At 37.3% G+C, this 17,598-nt stretch overlaps 1 protein-coding gene across 10 annotated transcripts in view; it reads right to left on the bottom strand.

The window, feature by feature from the left end:
- Positions 1-17,598, bottom strand: part of HELQ (helicase, POLQ like) — a 46,325-nt gene that overhangs the window by 11,084 nt on the left and 17,643 nt on the right. For 6 of the 10 annotated variants that reach the window (XM_055313174.1, XM_055313169.1, XM_055313170.1 and 3 more), the window contains 5 exons: positions 16,153-16,294; positions 15,098-15,202; positions 4,442-4,664; positions 2,556-2,713; positions 1,265-1,363 (listed from right to left, as the gene is read on the bottom strand). In XM_055313174.1, the coding sequence (XP_055169149.1) occupies positions 1,265-1,363; positions 2,556-2,713; positions 4,442-4,664; positions 15,098-15,202; positions 16,153-16,294 (727 nt within the window). The other 4 variants (XM_055313171.1, XM_055313173.1, XM_055313176.1 and 1 more) reach the window with 3 other exon arrangements.

The following is a 17,598-nucleotide window of genomic DNA, read 5'->3' as shown; positions in this document are numbered from 1 at the left end:
GTTTAAAAAGATGCATTAGTCTAAAAAGATTTTGCAGATGTTTATTATTTGATAATGAGTTCCAAATTAATATGATTTTGTTTTAATTTATATTTTAAAGTTGTATATAAAAGGTTTAAGAAATATTTTTATTTAACATTTTGAACATCTAAACAAAATGTATGCATTTCTGAGGTAAAGGACTCAATCAAAATACTGTGATAAGATAAACATTAAAGTACTACACCGACATTTATAATTTTATGATTCAGCAGTACGTAGGACAGGGCATCATTCAATTCAAATGTGTGTAGACACCATCTTCACTTTTCAAAATGAAATTAGTAATATTTACGTAAATTTAAAGATATGGAGGAAATGGCAGGTAAGATAATTGGGTTTCAATAAAAATTGGATTACCAACAAAATTATAAATATAAAAAGTGTATTATAAGGTGGAAAATATTAACTTAAGGAATTTGAAGCATGTTTGCCAAAAATTATTTCCATTTCTCTTAAAGTTAGTGTATTAGACACTTGCTTCATATTTGTTGACTAAATTTCAAAACACTAAAATATAAGAATATTATACAAAAAGGCATTAATTTATCAACTTCAACCTTCTACAGAGCTCTATGTACTTGAAGTACTAACTAGACTGGGAATTCTTTAAGGACAACAAAACCCAACAACAACAAAAACCTCAAACCGAACCTATCTTAGAATCCCTAATACCAAGTAGAATGCCTAATAAAAAGTTTCTAGGTCAGGGGGGCCTGGCTGGCTCAGTGAGAGGGGCATGTGACTCTTGATCTTGGATCATGAGTTCAAGCCCCATGTTGGGTGTAAAGATTATTTTAAAAAACAAGTTTCTAGAAAACTCATTTTTTCCCCTTGAACTTATTTCAGGATTATATACTATCATAAAAACATTTAATAAATATTTTACAATTTTTATAAGCCATAAGTAGCCTAAGAAAAATAGATTAATAGGGTTTACCTTTTCCTATGATAAGAAGCTTACATGTGCATGACAGAGTGTTTCAGAAATGCAAAGGTATACACACAAAAAAGGCCATCACACCATTCAAAAATAAATACTGCTTTTAAAAAATGTCCAAATTTCTGCTCCTCAAATGTTTTAAATAGTAAAATGGGAATTATATTAATTTAAAGGAAAAAATATGAAACAAAAAGACCAAATCAACAAAAGCCAATGATACAACAGCATTAATTCTGCTAAATTAACTTGGTTATTTAGGGAGAGAAAAAAAGACTATGGTACCTTCTTTATAGGTTGACCTGATGCTTTCTTCCCAATAAAGTTTTCAGAGACTCCAAGACGAGCAGCTACATTTTGTTCTGCTGGACTAAGCTGGCTAAACTACATTTAAAAAGAGTAAACAGAGAAAAATCAAATTGTAACTTAAAAAAAAAAAAAGATTTATTTATTTGAGAGAGAGAAAGCATGTGGTGAGGTAGGGGGGCAGAAGGAGAGGGAGAATTTCAAGCAGACTCCCTACCGAGTGTGGAGCTCGACTCTGGGCTCAATCCCACGACCCTCAGATCATGACCTGAGTCAAAATCAAGAGTAGGATGCTTAGCTGACTGAGCCACCTAGGCACCTTTCAAATTGTAACTTTTAAAAATCTGCCATTTGAACCAAATTTAATATTTCCTGTGATATCACATTATCATGGTTTTAAAGGATATGAAAAAACACAAATTTTACTTATACGTATTGTAAAGCTCAAAAAATGTATTATTAAAACATAACATATTTTAGTAGAATACTTAAAGGCATGATCACAAGCACTGTGACTATGGACTATGGTTTCCATGGTCCATGTGGTTATGTTTAATATTGAGAGGTCTGCGGGGAAGAAGGGGAGGGAAAGCTTTTGACAGTAACTGCATTATATAGGACCACTTAAAAAACTTAGTTACAATTTAAAATATGACATTAAAAAGAAATTAATTTCCTGCAAATTCTGCCTACCATGTGTTCATGCATCTGCTCTGTTCATAGTAAAATCCTAACAGACTGTACTCTACCACCTGGTTTTGTAACAAGTAGGATCCAGCTCCACCCTCCTGTTAGTGATAAAACTGATATTGCTTCTCAGGTAGTTAACATCACTGAGTTTAGTTATTTTGCTTGGCTCCGATAGAGCTTTCATGTAATTAAAATCTCAAAAAAAAAAAACAAAAAACAAAAAACAAAAAACCCCAGCTTTCATGGTTTTCTTCACATTGTAGGCATCGTAAAATGGAGTGGCCCCTAAAACATAACAGTAACTATCTTCGGGGAATGAGATCAGGGATGATCCCCTTTTCTTTTCTGCACTTTTTGTTATTTTTTCGATAATGAACATGTTTATATTTAACAGAAAAGTAATATTTAAGTGACATAAACTGAAAATGCTATTGCCATATTACTCTTCTAAAAACTGACACATCAAAGGCCCAATTACAAACATATTTTAGTAGAGAAAAAAAGTGAATAATCACTTAATAAAAATTGCATCATCATTAATAAATAAGACAGACCATACTGAAGAGCCTTCTATTCTCACCTGCCTGAAGTATATCATCCAGTCGGGGTCACAGTGAGAAGCCATGTCATAGGGAGTTGTTAAATAAATCAGGTGAAGAAGGCTTTCAAGAACAAGTCCTTCAAGACCTTTCTTCAGATCTCTGTACAGAATGTCACAATAAGCCAAATCTATAGTCCCTAAAAGAAAGATCAAAATTTCATCTTTCATAATTACCAAAGGGGGAGAAAGGTGATTTTTGAAAATGTCTTGTTGAGAAGTTACCTAAGCATAGCAAAAAGTCTTCAAAATCTCTTAACTCCAGCATAGTTAACACACAGTTTTATAGTTTCCAGTGTACAATGTAGTGATTCAGCAATTCTAAACATTACTCAGTGCTCAGTGCTCATCATGATGAGCGTAATCTTAATTCCCTTCACCTATTTTACTCATCCTTCCACCAAAATCCCTTCTTATGTAATTTATCACAACTATTTTGGAGGTCATTTTGACAGACCTCCAAATGTTTGATACATCAACATTTAATAAGATTACTCCTTCTGACCCAATTTTTGTTTTTGGAAATCTAACCCAGAGAAACATTTCCACACATACCCAAAAATAGATATAAACAGAGATGCCCGTTGCAGTTTTGTCTATAGTTGAGAAAAATTAAAAAAAAAAAAACAACAGTGCAAATGTCCATCAATAGGGGAATGGTTAATTAAATTACAGTATCTAGACTATGGATGATTATAGTAGTAAAAGAAAAATGAGGTAAATTTAAAGGGACTGACATGTTAAAGTACTCCTTGATATTTTAAGTAAGAAAAGCTGCCAAAAAATACTTACAACTAGACTTTATCTTAAAAATAAACTACAAAATAACATAAATGTATATACATGTATATATATAAAATCTATACACATATACATACAAACATACATATATAATATACATATACATATTTATCTGTATGCATAATCATATGTGGAACAATACACATCAAATTGTTAACAGTGGTTGCCTCTGGAGGGTGGAAATGGGACAGGAGAATGGGATTTTCCATTACATAATTCTGAGTTCTAAGGTATTTTTTAAATGACAGACATGTATTATTTTTCATTAAGTAAATTATGATGTAGCCATTAAGAAAAAACTATTCCCTGTCAAGAAACAATTTTTAAGGAAAAAAGCAAGTTCTGGAACAAAACCAATGATTGTTTACTTAAAAACAAAAGCTTAAAAAAATCTTAAACTTGTATATTAAGTATATGTTATGCATTGAAATGAAATGTACAGAATATGTCTGAAAAGACATATACCAAATTGCTATTCTTGGTAGGATATTAAGATTTGTATGATTGTTAGTAGAGGGGTGTGTGAAGGGGGATGATAATCTTTTTCCCTCTAAATACTTCTGGAGTATCCTAAATTACTTGTAATTCAAAACATCTTTCAGGGTGTCTAAGTAGCTCAGCCAGTTCAACTCTTGATTTTGGCTCAGGTCATGATCTCAGGGTTGTGAGATGGAGCCATGGGTCAGGCTCATGGTGGGTGTGGAGCCTGTTTAAAATTCTCTCTTCCCCTCCCCCTCTGCTCCTCCCTACTTCCTCTCTAAAAAAACAAAAACAAAAAACCCAATACTTTTTCAACTTTTTATTTATTTATTAAAAAACCCTTTTTAAAAAGTAAGTTCTACACCCAACATGTGGCCTGAACTCAGAACCCTGAGACGAAGAGTCACATGCTCTACTGACTGAGGCAGCCAGGTGCCTCCATTTTTCAACTTTTAAAAGCGAAAGTAGTATAACAGCTTGTAAGATTAATGTTATTAATATGAAATTAGTTCCAATTTAAAGGAAGGGAATGATTTAACTTCTTTTTTTCCCGGCACATTTCCTCAGAAACTTAGGTAAACTCTTACCCTTAAAAGAAGCTCGTCCCAGTTTTGTAATATGAAAACTATATTGGATCTCTTCTTTGGGCTTATCAATAGTGTCTTTTTGTAGAAGTCCTTTTTCTGTCAGATATCTAAGTGATTCAATGGTTATGTCCCACAGACTTTTTTCTTGCAATAAAATCTTTTGCTGAACACCAAAAAATGTACCACACATAAAGTGATATATGTCATCAAGATTCGTTGCAATCTGAAACAATTCAAGACATCATTGGAACATTTTCCTTAAGACATCGTTTTGAATGCATGTTAATCTCCATACCGCAAAGCTACTGAAATAAATTAGCATAAAACATACTTGCACATATAAAGATAATTTTATAAGAGGCATTTTAAAATTAACAAGAAACAATTTTAAAAAGTTATCATATTCATACTTTTAATGAAAACATCTACATATTTTTCACCCAAAACTCCTCACATTTTTAAATAATTTTTCAGTGTCTCCAAAGCTGTGCTTTGTTTATTCTCCAACCAATTATCACTAATTCTCACTCAGCCTCCTTCAGAAATCCTCCCTTTACCCCTTTCCATCCACCTGTGAAAGTATTCTTTAGCAATAAAAGTTGTATTAAAAAAAAACCACCACACACGTGCAAAACACAACTGAAAGTCTCCACTGAAACAGGATCAGGCAATATTTCCCAATATATACCTAAAAATATATAGCAGTCTTCTCTTTTTGTCTCTCTCATTCCTGTTCTTTTGCTGCCTTTCTCTCTCCCCCTCTTAGTCACTATTTAAAACTTATAGTGGCAATCATTAAGTAATACTCAACCCTCCATTTGGTATTCAGATATAAAGTTAATGCTGAATTAGGATAATTTTATATTAGCCAATTTCAATGAAATCATCATGTTCTACTAAAATACAGTCAATCAATAAATGTATCACTCATTCTTACAGTTCTGATGATATTTTTTCAACTGGAAAACTTAAGTAATTATTTGATACTAAACCAATATAAGAGTTAAAAAAATATGATGAGGCAGAGACATTTACTATTATTTTCTTTTTAATAAACTCAATTTAAAAAATGTTTGATGCTTTTTATTATTATTATTATTATTTTTAGAGAGTGTGCACAAGTGGGTGAAGGAGGGGCAGAGAGAGGTTCCATGCTTAAGCAGGTTCCATGCTCAGCATAGAGCCTAATGTGGGGCTTGATCTCCCAACTCTGAGATCATGACCTGAGCCAAAATCAAGAGTAGGATCCTTAACTGACTGAGCCACTCAGGCACCCAAAACTCCTTCTTAATATAATGAGGCTAAAACGGCAGTTTTAAGGTATTCAAGACTGATACTCAGTTTGTAGATTACCGATGAACTTAGCTGCTGAATTGTTTTCTACTTGATTGATTATAGTTAACATTAAGGATATTAAAAAAAAAAACCTTTACTTGATCCTTCTAGCTACCATCATGTTATCTTTCTATCCCTTTGTGAAAAACTTGCAGATACAGTGATTTAGACCCACTGCCTCTGCCTCTGGCCTCCACAGCTTCTCAAAGCTGGATTCTTCACTGTTGCCCCAACCTTCAGGTTCACCCAGGCCCAACTCCAAAGTCAACCAATTCATTCATTCATTCATTCATTCATTCATTCATTCATTCAAGTATTTGCAGAGCACCAACCACATGCCAGGCATTGTGTTAGGTAGACACTGGGATTCAGGGACAAATAACAATAAATATGGATTCTGCTTGTACAGGTTTTACATTCCTGTGGGGTAAAATCAGCCAAATCACTGCACTAACCAGAATATAATTACAAACTGATAGGTTCTACTAAAGCAATGTGGTTCTATAAAGATACAATAAACTGACTGGACTCAGAGGCACAGGGAGGCTTCCCTGAGGAAGCGATGGTTATGTGGGTAAGGGTGAGACAGGAGATGGGGTGGGGAAGATGCATGAGTCTCACACTTAGTGAGCACTGGGGTGGGAAGGAACATCACGCGCTTGAGAACCGAAAAGGCCCGTATACCTGGAGTGCAGAGTGCAAGGAGGCTGGTGAGAGATGAGGATGGAGACAGGCAGAGGCCAAATCTACCACGGCAGACCATGGTAAGGAATTTGGGCTTAATCTTAAAGGCAATGGAAACCACCACTGACAAATTTTAAGGAGAGAGGGGTAATACATTCTGAGTTTCCTTTGGCAAGATCAGTCTGTGAAGAGTTATTTGGAGAGGATGTGGGAAAGCATGGCAGAATGGATGCAAGGCAGTCAGCCCAGTTAGGGGACGATCAGAACAATTCCAGGCAGAAGACTGCAGGAGCATGGGCCCCAGTGTGCCAGTGCAGGGAGCAGGCTGCAAGCAGCCTATATTACCTGCCTCGTTTTGCCTCAGATTCTTTTTACAAAAGGGGAGTCACATTACTTAATTCAAAGGTATGCAAAGATCAGAGATTAAATACATAATGTGTCTAACAGGGTGTGGCTGTGATAAATAGATGATAACCGGAGGCTCCCTGAATCCTATGGCCCAACCACTGTTACGTTCTCTCATCAATTCCTAGAGTTTCCTTCTCTCCACCAAATCACCGGCCTAGTCTCTCCAGGGGTGCTCATCTGTACCCTCCTGCCCTGACCTCACTGCCCAACTCACAGACCTCACGCCTCTTGCTTCTCACTTCTCTTCCACCTGATTGGTTCTGTCTGGAGGACTTCTGCTTCATTTCCAGCTCTAAAGGTTTTCCTGCTCTCCACCATGTCTAGAATTCCAGCATTCTTCCACAACTAGAGCCCTGTTGTGAACCCCCACTTCATGGTGTAAGAGGAACCCTGCTGGCCTGGCATCCTCCTGACTGGGTCCAGTTTCTTGAGTTCTGCCTCCTATGGGCAAGCTTGGAACAACAGCTGCCTACCTGCTAATCTCCTGAACCAACTGCTGCCTGATTTCTTACTGGGGCACTTCAACTGTTAAAACAGAATTTAAACGCAACTGTCTGTGCCCCATAGATCTTGTATTGCCAGGTCGAGAAAACCATATCCCTGTGGCCAAGTCAGTTTTCCTAGTCTCCCTGTTACCTGAGCACTTCCATCCTAAGGGAAGTTCCAACTCCCTCCCAATTCCACTAGTTTTGCTGAGTCCTAACTCATATACATACTTGTCAGATGTATCCATTATGAATATTTCCTCTGGGCCTTCTCACTTTTTTAGCAATGTCTTTTGAAGATAATCGTAAAAATTATGATGAAGTCTATTTAATTGAATTTTTCCCTTCATGGTTTATGTTTTTCGTTTCCTGCATAAGAAATCTTAACCCAAGGTAACAAAAAATTTTCTCCTATATGTCCTAGAAATTATATTTTTAGCTTTTAAGTTTAGGTCTATGGTCCATTTTGAATTATTCTGGACAAAATTAGAGTGAGGTAAGAGTATAGATTAATTTTTGGTTTTGTTCTATATAGATACCTAGTTGTTCCAGCACCATTTATTGAAAACAAAACAAAACAAAACTATCCTCTGTCCATTTAAATATCTTGACAGTTTTGTTGAAAATTGATCATTTTGATCATTTATAGGGGTGCCTGGCTGGCTCAGTCAGTGGAGCATGCAACTCTTGATCTTGGAGTACTGAATTCGAGCCCCATGTTGAGTGCAGAAATTATTTTTTTAAAAAATTGATCATGTATGTGTGGGCCTAATTCTGGACTTATTGATCTATTGGTCTATATGAACCTTGCACCAATATCACACTGCCTTGATTACTGAAGCTTTATAGTAAGTCTTTTTTTTTCATCATTCTTTGATTTGATTTTATTTTTTTTTATAAATTAATTTTTATTGGTGTTCAATTTACCAACATACAGAATAACACCCAGTGCTCATCCCGTCAAGTGTCCCCCTCAGTGCCCGTCACCCATTCACCCCCACCCCCCGCCCTCCTCCCCCTCCACCACCCCTAGTTCATTTCCCAGAGTTAGAAGTCTTTATGTTCTGTCTCCCTTTCTGATATTTCTCACACATTTCTTCTCCCTGCCCTTATATTCCCTTTCACTATTATTCATATTCCCCAAATGAATGAGAACATACACTGTTTGTCCTTCTCCGGTTACTGTGGCCAAGTTCAAAAAGGGTGTTGCCTGAGTTCTCCTCTAGGATTTTGATGGAATCTTGTCTCACATTTAGATCTTTCATCCATTTTGAGTTTATCTTTGTGTATGGTGCAAGAGAGTGGTCCAGTTTCATTCTTCTACATGTGGATGTCCAATTTTCCCAGCACCATTTATTGAAGAGACTGTCTTTCTTCCAGTGGATAGTCTTTCCTCCTTTATCGAATATTAGTTGACCATAAAGTTCAGGGTTCACTTCTGGGTTCTCTATTCTGTTCCATTGATCTATGTGTCTGTTTTTGTGCCAGTACCACACTGTCTTGATGAACACAGCTTTATAGTACAACCTGAAATCTGGCATTGTGATGCCCCCAGATATGGTTTTCTTTTTTAAAATTCCCCTGGCTGTTCGGGGTCTTTTCTGATTCCACACAAATCTTAAAATAATTTGTTCTAACTCTCTGAAGAAATTCCATGGTATTTTGATAGGGATTGCATTAAACGTGTAGATTGCCCTGGGTAACATTGACATTTTCACAATATTAATTCTGCCAATCCATGAACATGGAATATTTTTCCATCTCTTTGTGTCTTCCTCAATTTCTTTCAGAAGTGTTCTATAGTTTTTAGGGTATATTTTGAGCACCATTTGAATGGTAAATGGTTCTCCAACCTTTTATTTTCAGGTTGTAGGTGTCCTTCTGCCTAAAATGAGTCTCTTGTAGACAGCAAATAGATGGGTCCTGTTTTTTTATCCAGTCTGAAACCCTGTGCCTTTTGATGGGGTCATTAAGCCCATTCACGTTCAGAGTTACTATTGACAGATATGAGTTTAGTGTCATCATGATATCTATTTAGTCCTTGTTTTTGTGGATTGTTCCACTGAACTTCTTCTTAAAGGGGAATTTTAAGAGTCCCCCTTAAAATTTCTTGCAGAGCTGGTTTGGAGGTCACATATTCTTTCAGTTCCTGCCTGTCTTGGAAGCTCTTTATCTCTCCTTCCATTTTGAATGAGAGCCTTGCTGGATAAAGTATTCTTGGTTGCATGTTCTTCTCATTTAGGACCCTGAATATATCCTGCCAGCCCTTTCTGGCCTGCCACGTCTCTGTGGAGAGGTCTGCTGTTACCCTAATATTCCTCCCCATGAAAGTCAGGGACTTCTTGTCTCTTGCTGCTTTAAGGATCTTCTCTTTATCTTTGGAATTTGCAAGCTTCACTATTAGATGTCGAGGTGTTGAACGGTTTTTATTGATTTTAGGGGGGGATCTCTCTATTTCCTGGATCTGAATGCCTGTTTCCCTTCCCAGATTGGGAAAGTTTTCAGCTAGGATTTGTTCAAATACATATTCTGGCCCTCTGTCCCTTTCGGCGCCCTCGGGAACCCCAATTAAATGTAGGTTTTTCTTCCTCAGGCTGTCGTTTATTTCCCTTAATCTGTCTTCATGGTCCTTCAATTGTTTATCTCTTTTTTCCTCAGTTTCCCTCTTTGCCATTAACTTGTCTTCTATGTCACTCACTCGTTCTTCCACCTCGTTAACCCTCGTTGTTAGGACCTCTAGTTTGGATTGCATCTCATTCAATTGATTTTTAATTTCTGCCTGATTGGATCTAAATTCTGCAGTCATGAAGTCTCGTGAGTCCTTAATGCTTTTTTCTAGAGCCACCAGTAGCTGTATAATAGTGCTTCTGAATTGGCTTTCTGACATTGAAGTGTAATCCAGATTTTGTAACTCTGTGGGAGAGAGGGCTGTTTCTGATTCTTTCTTTTGTGGTGAGGTTTTCCTTCTAGTCATTTTGCTCAGTGCAGAGTGGCCAGAAACAAGTTGTATTGGAACACGGGGGAGTATCACTGGTCTGTCCAGCTGGTCTTCTGGGGGAGGGGCCTGCTGTGCTGATTTTCAGGTGTTAGCACTTGGGGGAGCTGCTCTGCCCCTGCCTGCTGCAGGGCTCAGCGGGGGTTGTTTACCCCGTGGGGCACCAGGAGGAACAACCCCAGTGGCGGGGCCAGCTCTGGAAGCCTGGATTCAGCCCCCGCAGTAACTCCGGGGCTCTCCGTCTGCAGGGCCTGGAGGCTCCGGGGCGGAGCCGCTGATCTGCTCAGCTTGGGGCAGGAGCGTCCTCGCTGTCCTGGGCCCTCCCGGCCTCTGCCTGTCCCGGGGGAGGCCGGATCCTGGGCTGTGTCCCGGCGCCCTGTGCTCCGGGGCCTGCGCTGGTGGATTCGCGCTCCCGCCCCGCAGCCCCCTCCGCGGAGCCGCCGCCCGAGCCCCTCCGAGCTGCTCCGGCCCCGCCGTGCGCGCTGCAGCCCTTAGGGAGCTCGGCGCACTCTCCCGGGGCGCAGGTGTCTGTTAGTGTCCCCGGGAGCCCGAGGGCATCCCCGCCCTCCTGGGTCCTGCTCCAACTCCCTGCGAGCCCCTTTCCGCCCGCCCGGGAAGGTTGGTGCAGCTCCTGCTCCTCCGGGACGGGGCTCTCCTGTCCTGGGGACACTCGCCCCGGCCTCAGCCCGGCTCCTCGCGGGCCCCTCCCCCTCGGAGGCCTTTTGTTCCTTTATTTCTTTTTCCCCGTCTTCCTACCTTGATAGAAGCGCGGACTCTTCTCACTGTAGGACTCTTCTCACTGTAGCATTCCAGCTGGTCTCTCTTTACATCTCAGGCCGAATTCGTAGATTTTCAGGATGGTTTGAAGGTTATCTAGGTAATTTGGTGGGGACAGGCGATTTGGGGACCCTGCTCTTCCGCCATCTTGCCCCTCCTCTCTATAGTTAAGTCCTGAAGTAGTGTGAACACTCTTTGTTATTTTTTCACAAAATTAATTTTGGCTATTCTACTTTGTGTTTCCAAAATAAATTCTATTAGCCTTCAATTTCCACTAAACAAGTCTATTGACTGGAATTGCACTAAATTTATATACCAATTTAGGAAGTATCAACAGATCAAAACTGTTCTAATTCTTTTTTTTTTAAGATTTTATTTATTTATTCATGAGAGACACACAGAGAGAGGCAGAGACATAGGCAGAGGTAGAAGCAGTCTCCCCGCAAGGAGCCCAATGTGGGACTCGATGCCAAGACTCCGAGATCACCTGCCAAAAGCCGATGCTTAACCGCTGAGCTACCCAGGTGTCCTGACTGTTCTAATTCTTGACCATCGTATCTCTCTCCATTTATTTAGGTCTCCTTTAATTTCTCTTAGCAGTTTTACAATTTTCAGTGTATAGATCTGACATATATTAAATTTATCCCTAAATACTGCATGTTTTTTGATGCTCTTGTGAAAGGAGTTGTTTTTCTAATTATTTGTAGTGAGTGTATTATTTGTAGATACAATTGAGTTTTGTACATTGACCCTGTATCCTAGACACTCTAGTTTTCTTGTATGTTTTTTTTCCTTTGGATTTTTCTTGACCCTAATATCAGCAAATAAGACAGTTTTACTTCTTTCTTTCTAATCTATATGCCCTCGTTTTTCTTCCTGCCTTGTACTGGCTAGGATTTCTGATGTATGCTGAAAGGTAGGTAAGAACAGACCTCTTTTCTTTTCCTGATCTTAGATGGAAAAACATGTAGTCTTTCACCATTAAGTGTGATGTTTTTTTTTTTTAATAAACACCCTTTAGCAGGTTGAATATAATCTCTTCTACTCCTAGTTTACTGAGTTTTTGTCATAAATGGGTGCTGAATTCTGTCAAATGGATAGTAACATTGAATTTTGAATGTCAAATGAATAGTAACATTGACTTTTGAATTTGCATTACTGGAATAAACTCTGTTTTGCTGGATTACTAATACTTTGATAAGGATTTTTATAACTATTTTTACCACAGATATTGGCCTTTACTTTTCTCCTCTTGTAATGTCTTTGTCTGCTGGTCTCATAAGATGAGATGAGCAGTGTTCCCTCTTCCTCTACTTTCTGGAAGAATGTGTTTTCCCTCCTTAAATGTTTGGTAGAGTTTACCATGAAGTCAGTTGGGCCTGGACTCTTCATTGTGGGAAGTTTTAAGTTATAAATTCAATTTCTTTAATAGATATAGGACTAGACTTTCTACTTTTTCAGTCAGTTTTGGAAATTGTCTTCCAAGAATTTTTCCCATTTCATCTAAGTGGTTGAATTCAATTTTCAGTATTCAAGGATAGTTACTCAAGGATTATTCTTTACTATCCCTTTAATATCTCTAGGATCTTTAGTGATGACCCTCCTTTCATTCCTGATATTGGTAATTTATGTATTCTCTCTTTTCCCTCTGATCAAATCAGTCAATAATCTTACTGATCTTTTCAATGAACTAGCTTGTAGTTTCATTATTTTTTTCTCTTGTCTACTTTTTATTTCATTTCTGGTTTTTTTTTTTTTTTTTGTATTATTTCCTTCTTTCTACTTTGCCCCTTCCCTCATTCCTAAAGTAAAACTTAGACTACTGAATTTGGATCTTTCTTTTAATCTAATAAGCACTTAAAGCCATAAATGTCCTTTTAAGCACTTCTTTGGCTTCATGCCACTAATTCTGATATATCTATTTTCATTTTCATTCCATTCAAAATATTTTCTAATATCCCTTGTGATTTCTACTTTGACCACTGGTCAAAGTATGCTACTTAATTTCCAAATATTTAGGTAATTCCCTGATATCCCTCTATTATTGTTGGTATACTATAATTATTTCCATTAGACACTTTACTATATTTGATTATTTCAATCCTTTTAAATGTATTGAGACTTGTTTATGGTCTCAGAATATGATCTATGTTGGTGAAATATTTCACGTGCACTTGAGGAATATTCCATACATATGATGGTACACTGGAAAGAGTACAATCCAGCAAGGCAGAACTTAAATTATAGTCCCATCAAAACCATAATTCACTGAATGATCTTAGATTACTCATCAATTCTCTGAGTCTGTTATATAATATATAACTTATCTAATATCTAATATATATTATATATAACTTATCTAATATATATCTTAATATATATAATTTAATATATAATTTTATGATCTTCATGATCTCTTCCTCCTTTACTAACTCCTTGGCAACCCTCCTACTACAGGTCTTTATTACATTATATATGGATTACTACAATTGCTTCTCAACTGAATTCTGAAGTACACTTTAGAATTCCCTCTGATGAATGACAGTGTCACAACTCTGTAGTCTACCATTTAAGCATACTCTCCCATTTTTCCCAATATACAGCACACAGTCTGGCTTAATTTTTTCCACCCAACTTTCAGCTCTTCAGGATCTGCAGCTCTCCTCTAGAGCTATAGAATCTAGTCTGTTGACTCACCTCACACCATCTTAAACTTTCTCTTATTAATTCTATATTAAGTACTTTGAATGGCTTATTCCTTCTCTCTGCTTATCTAAGATGTCTATCTCCTTTACTACCCAGCACTGATTCCTTTTCTTCCTTATAGACTTTCACTATTCTGAACTGCCAGGGAATATAATAATATTATTTATCTACAAGGTAATTAAAACTTATGGTATTTTTTATTTGTTAATTACTTTTTGTATTTTCACCTAAACTATTCAGGTTAATGAAGGTAAACTGCATGATAGGTTTTTTTTTTTTTTTAAAGATTTTATTTATTTATTCATGAGAGACACAGAGAGAGAGGCAGAGACGCAGGCAGAGGGAGAAGCAGGCTCCTTGCAGGGAGCCCAATGTGGGACTCGATCCCTGGACCGAGGATCATGCCCTGAGCTGAAGGCAGATGCTCAACCGCTGAGCCATGCAGGCATCCCAGACTGCATGATAGGTTGGTTTTGTAGTAGAACAACAAATTCAAACCCTGCCCTTGCCACTTTATGGCCAGATGACCTTGGACACACTATTAAAATTTACTTAATTTAAGAATAACCATTGAAACACCTGAGTGGCTCATTGTTTAAGTGTCTGACTATTGATTTCTGCTCAGGTAATGATCTCAAAATCATGGGATCAAGCCCTATGTAGAGCTCTACCTTGGCCTCCCTGCTCAGTGGGGAGTCTGCTTGAGATTCTCTCTCCCTCTGCCCCTCCCCAACTTCACGCGAACTCTCTAAAATAAGTAAATAAATCTTAAAAAAAAAAGTAACAAGTTTAATTCAAGAGTAATCCTAAAAGAGAGCTAAAGTCTAAGAAAAAGAAGTTTTCCTACTGTCCTTTTTTTTTTTAATTTTCTGCCTGATAAAGGCTATACTGATTTCACAAATGTTTACAATATCTTAGAATGATCATAGGGCTACAGGTGAACCTTATTCTTAACAAGGGCAGGGATGATGTATTATCCCATATCAGGACCTATGTCCTTATAGTTTCTTATATCCTCTAGAGTATCCAAAAAGTCTCTCACTTGTAGTGATGCCTAGTTATGATTTGTTGATTTTTCATATTTCATACAACTCGAAGCATTTAAAAAGGTATGTATGAATCTAGGTTCAGAGTTCTCATGTCAGACTGCTCTTTTCCACATTAGATTAGAAGCTAACATTTGTTTTCATACTAACAGTTCTCATAACTTTCAAATCTCTATTTTCTTGGGTAATGGTAATAAGATTTAGAAATAATGAAAAATACCTTCAAACCAATCAAAGAGAGAAACAAAGTTTGGATTCCCTTGGTGAATTCTTGAACAAGATGGCTATAACAGTTTTCCAACGGTCTGCTTATTAACTCCAATACCTATAAAAGTTAAAGCAATGTTTTGTGTTATTATAAAAAAATAAAGCGTTCCATATAAATTTTTTTTAACAAAGTATTTTTTTTTAATTTTTATTAATTTATGATAGTCACAGAGAGAGAGAGAGAGAGAGAGATAGAGAGGCAGAGACACAGGCAGAGGGAGAAGCAGACTCCATGCACTGGGAGCCCGACGTGGGATTCGATCCCAGGTCTCCAGGATCGCACCCCGGGCCAAAGGCAGGCGCCAAACCGCTGCGCCACCCAGGGATCCCTCCATATAAAATTTTATATTTTGTATAGATCTTATAGAAGCAGGTGGTGTTAAGAACATAAAGACAAACAAGAATTTAGCAGGTGTTCTCATGAAAATGGGAGAAAGATAAATATACTTTTTGTTGTACTCTTTCTAATTCTTTTTTTTTTTTTTTTTAAATTTTTTTTTTTTTTTTTAATTTATGATAGTCACATAGAGAGAGAGAGGCGCAGAGACACAGGCAGAGGGAGAAGCAGGCTCCATGCACCGGGAGCCCGACGTGGGATTCGATCCCGGGTCTCCAGGATCGCGCCCTGGGCCAAAGGCAGGCGCCAAACCGCTGCGCCACCCAGGGATCCCTCTTTCTAATTCTTAATCACAGAGGAGAAAGAATCATTATTTAAAGAAATATTAGTGGGATGCCTGGGTGGCTCAGCAGTTAAGCATCTGCCTTTGGCTCAGGGCGTGATCCTGCAGTCCTGGGATTGAGTCCCACGTTGGGCTCCCTGCATGGAGCCTGCTTCTCCCTCTGCCTATGTCTCTGCCCCCTCTCTCTGTGTATCTCATAAAGAATAAATAAAATCTTTAAAAAGAAAACAATATTAGTAATTAATTTTTAAAAGATGATATCATAAAAGGGCTAGACCAAAGAACAAAAAAAGACAAAACAAAAAGCCAACAACAATCAGATTATTACCTGTTGCTTGTCTTTTTCTTGCAGTATAAGGATACTCTCCCCAATGGAATCTATTCCAGCACGGCCAGCTCTGCCAATCATCTGTTTATATTGACTCCTCCTTAAAAATTCCTTAGCAACATAGGGAGCTCTTAGAATAACTCTATGGAATTGATAATATTAATTAAAAGTAATAATCCATTTATGATAATATCTATTTTAAAAATTTAATTTCATTACATGTGATATTAAATTTAATGACAGTTAACTCAAAATAATAAGTAACTGCTATTTAACAAGAACCAACAACGTCCTAGATTCTTTATGTACATTATCAGTAATTCTTACAAAATTCTTGGTAATAATGTTCTTTATTATTTTACCTTATTTTATTTACTTATTTATTTATTTTACAAAGAGGCTAACTGAAGCACAGGCAAACTAAGAGGCTTACCTCAACCCACAGAACTAATAATTACCAGGGCCATGGTTTGAATGCCACGTTCAAACAATTCAAATTGTTACTAGAGCAACAGTCTCCAAAGACTGATTCTGATACCCCATAAACGAAAAATCTGACCATGCATCACCAACTTACTAATTTATTTATATTACTGTCAATTACATAAAATTGCAGGTTTCATCTGTTTTTGACCTACAAATAAGGCCATTTCCCTGTTCATGTATATAGAAGTCTATAGCCAGATTTCCTGTTTAAAAGTGAGAGGAAACCTATGTCATTTATCTGCTAATCAACCTACTCCTTTACAAATCTCAAGGACAGCCAAGATTATAACTTGGATTAAACACTTGGAGAAAACTAAGGGTATAAAAGAAAAGCAAAGAATATACAGAATAAATGTCTGACAGAAATAGGGAACAGAAAGAACTTTAAAAAGTTCTAACTGGGTGTCGCCTGGGTGGCTCAGTTAAGTGTCTGACTTCTGAGCATAGAGCCTGCTTGTCCCTCTCTCTCTCTCCTCTGCCACTCCTCCTGTTCATGCTCTCTCCCTCTCCCTCTCCCTCTCTCTCTCAAATAAATAAATAAAATCTTAAAAAAATAAAAATAATAAATATAATTATTCAAGGATGGCAAAATAAAAAATAAATCATGGAAGGGAGCCATGGGATACAAGAGGCAGTGGTAAAAAGCATAATTGACAGGAAGATTTATTTATTTATTTATTTATTTATTTATTTATTTATTTATTTATTTATTTATTTATTTATTTATTTTTGACAGGAAGTTTTAAATAATTATGTACTATAAGATGAAAGAAAACCTGGCAGTAAAATTCTAGGTAGTTGCAACATACAGTGGCAGTATAGGAGAATACCCAAATGTTAAGACTATTGTTATGTTCAGGAGGGGATACAGTCATCGATTAATTCTAAAATGGCAGAAAAGCATGTTTGATTACAACTGTTACAATTTTAAGAGTAACATCTGGGATAAGAAAAATAAGA

Source organism: Nyctereutes procyonoides, unplaced genomic scaffold, assembly GCF_905146905.1.
Source record: "Nyctereutes procyonoides isolate TBG_1078 unplaced genomic scaffold, NYPRO_anot_genome, whole genome shotgun sequence".
NCBI classification, from domain to species: domain Eukaryota; kingdom Metazoa; phylum Chordata; class Mammalia; order Carnivora; family Canidae; genus Nyctereutes; species Nyctereutes procyonoides.
The sequence above is the reverse complement of the archived record's forward strand: the minus strand, read 5'-3'. Positions and strand labels throughout refer to the sequence as shown.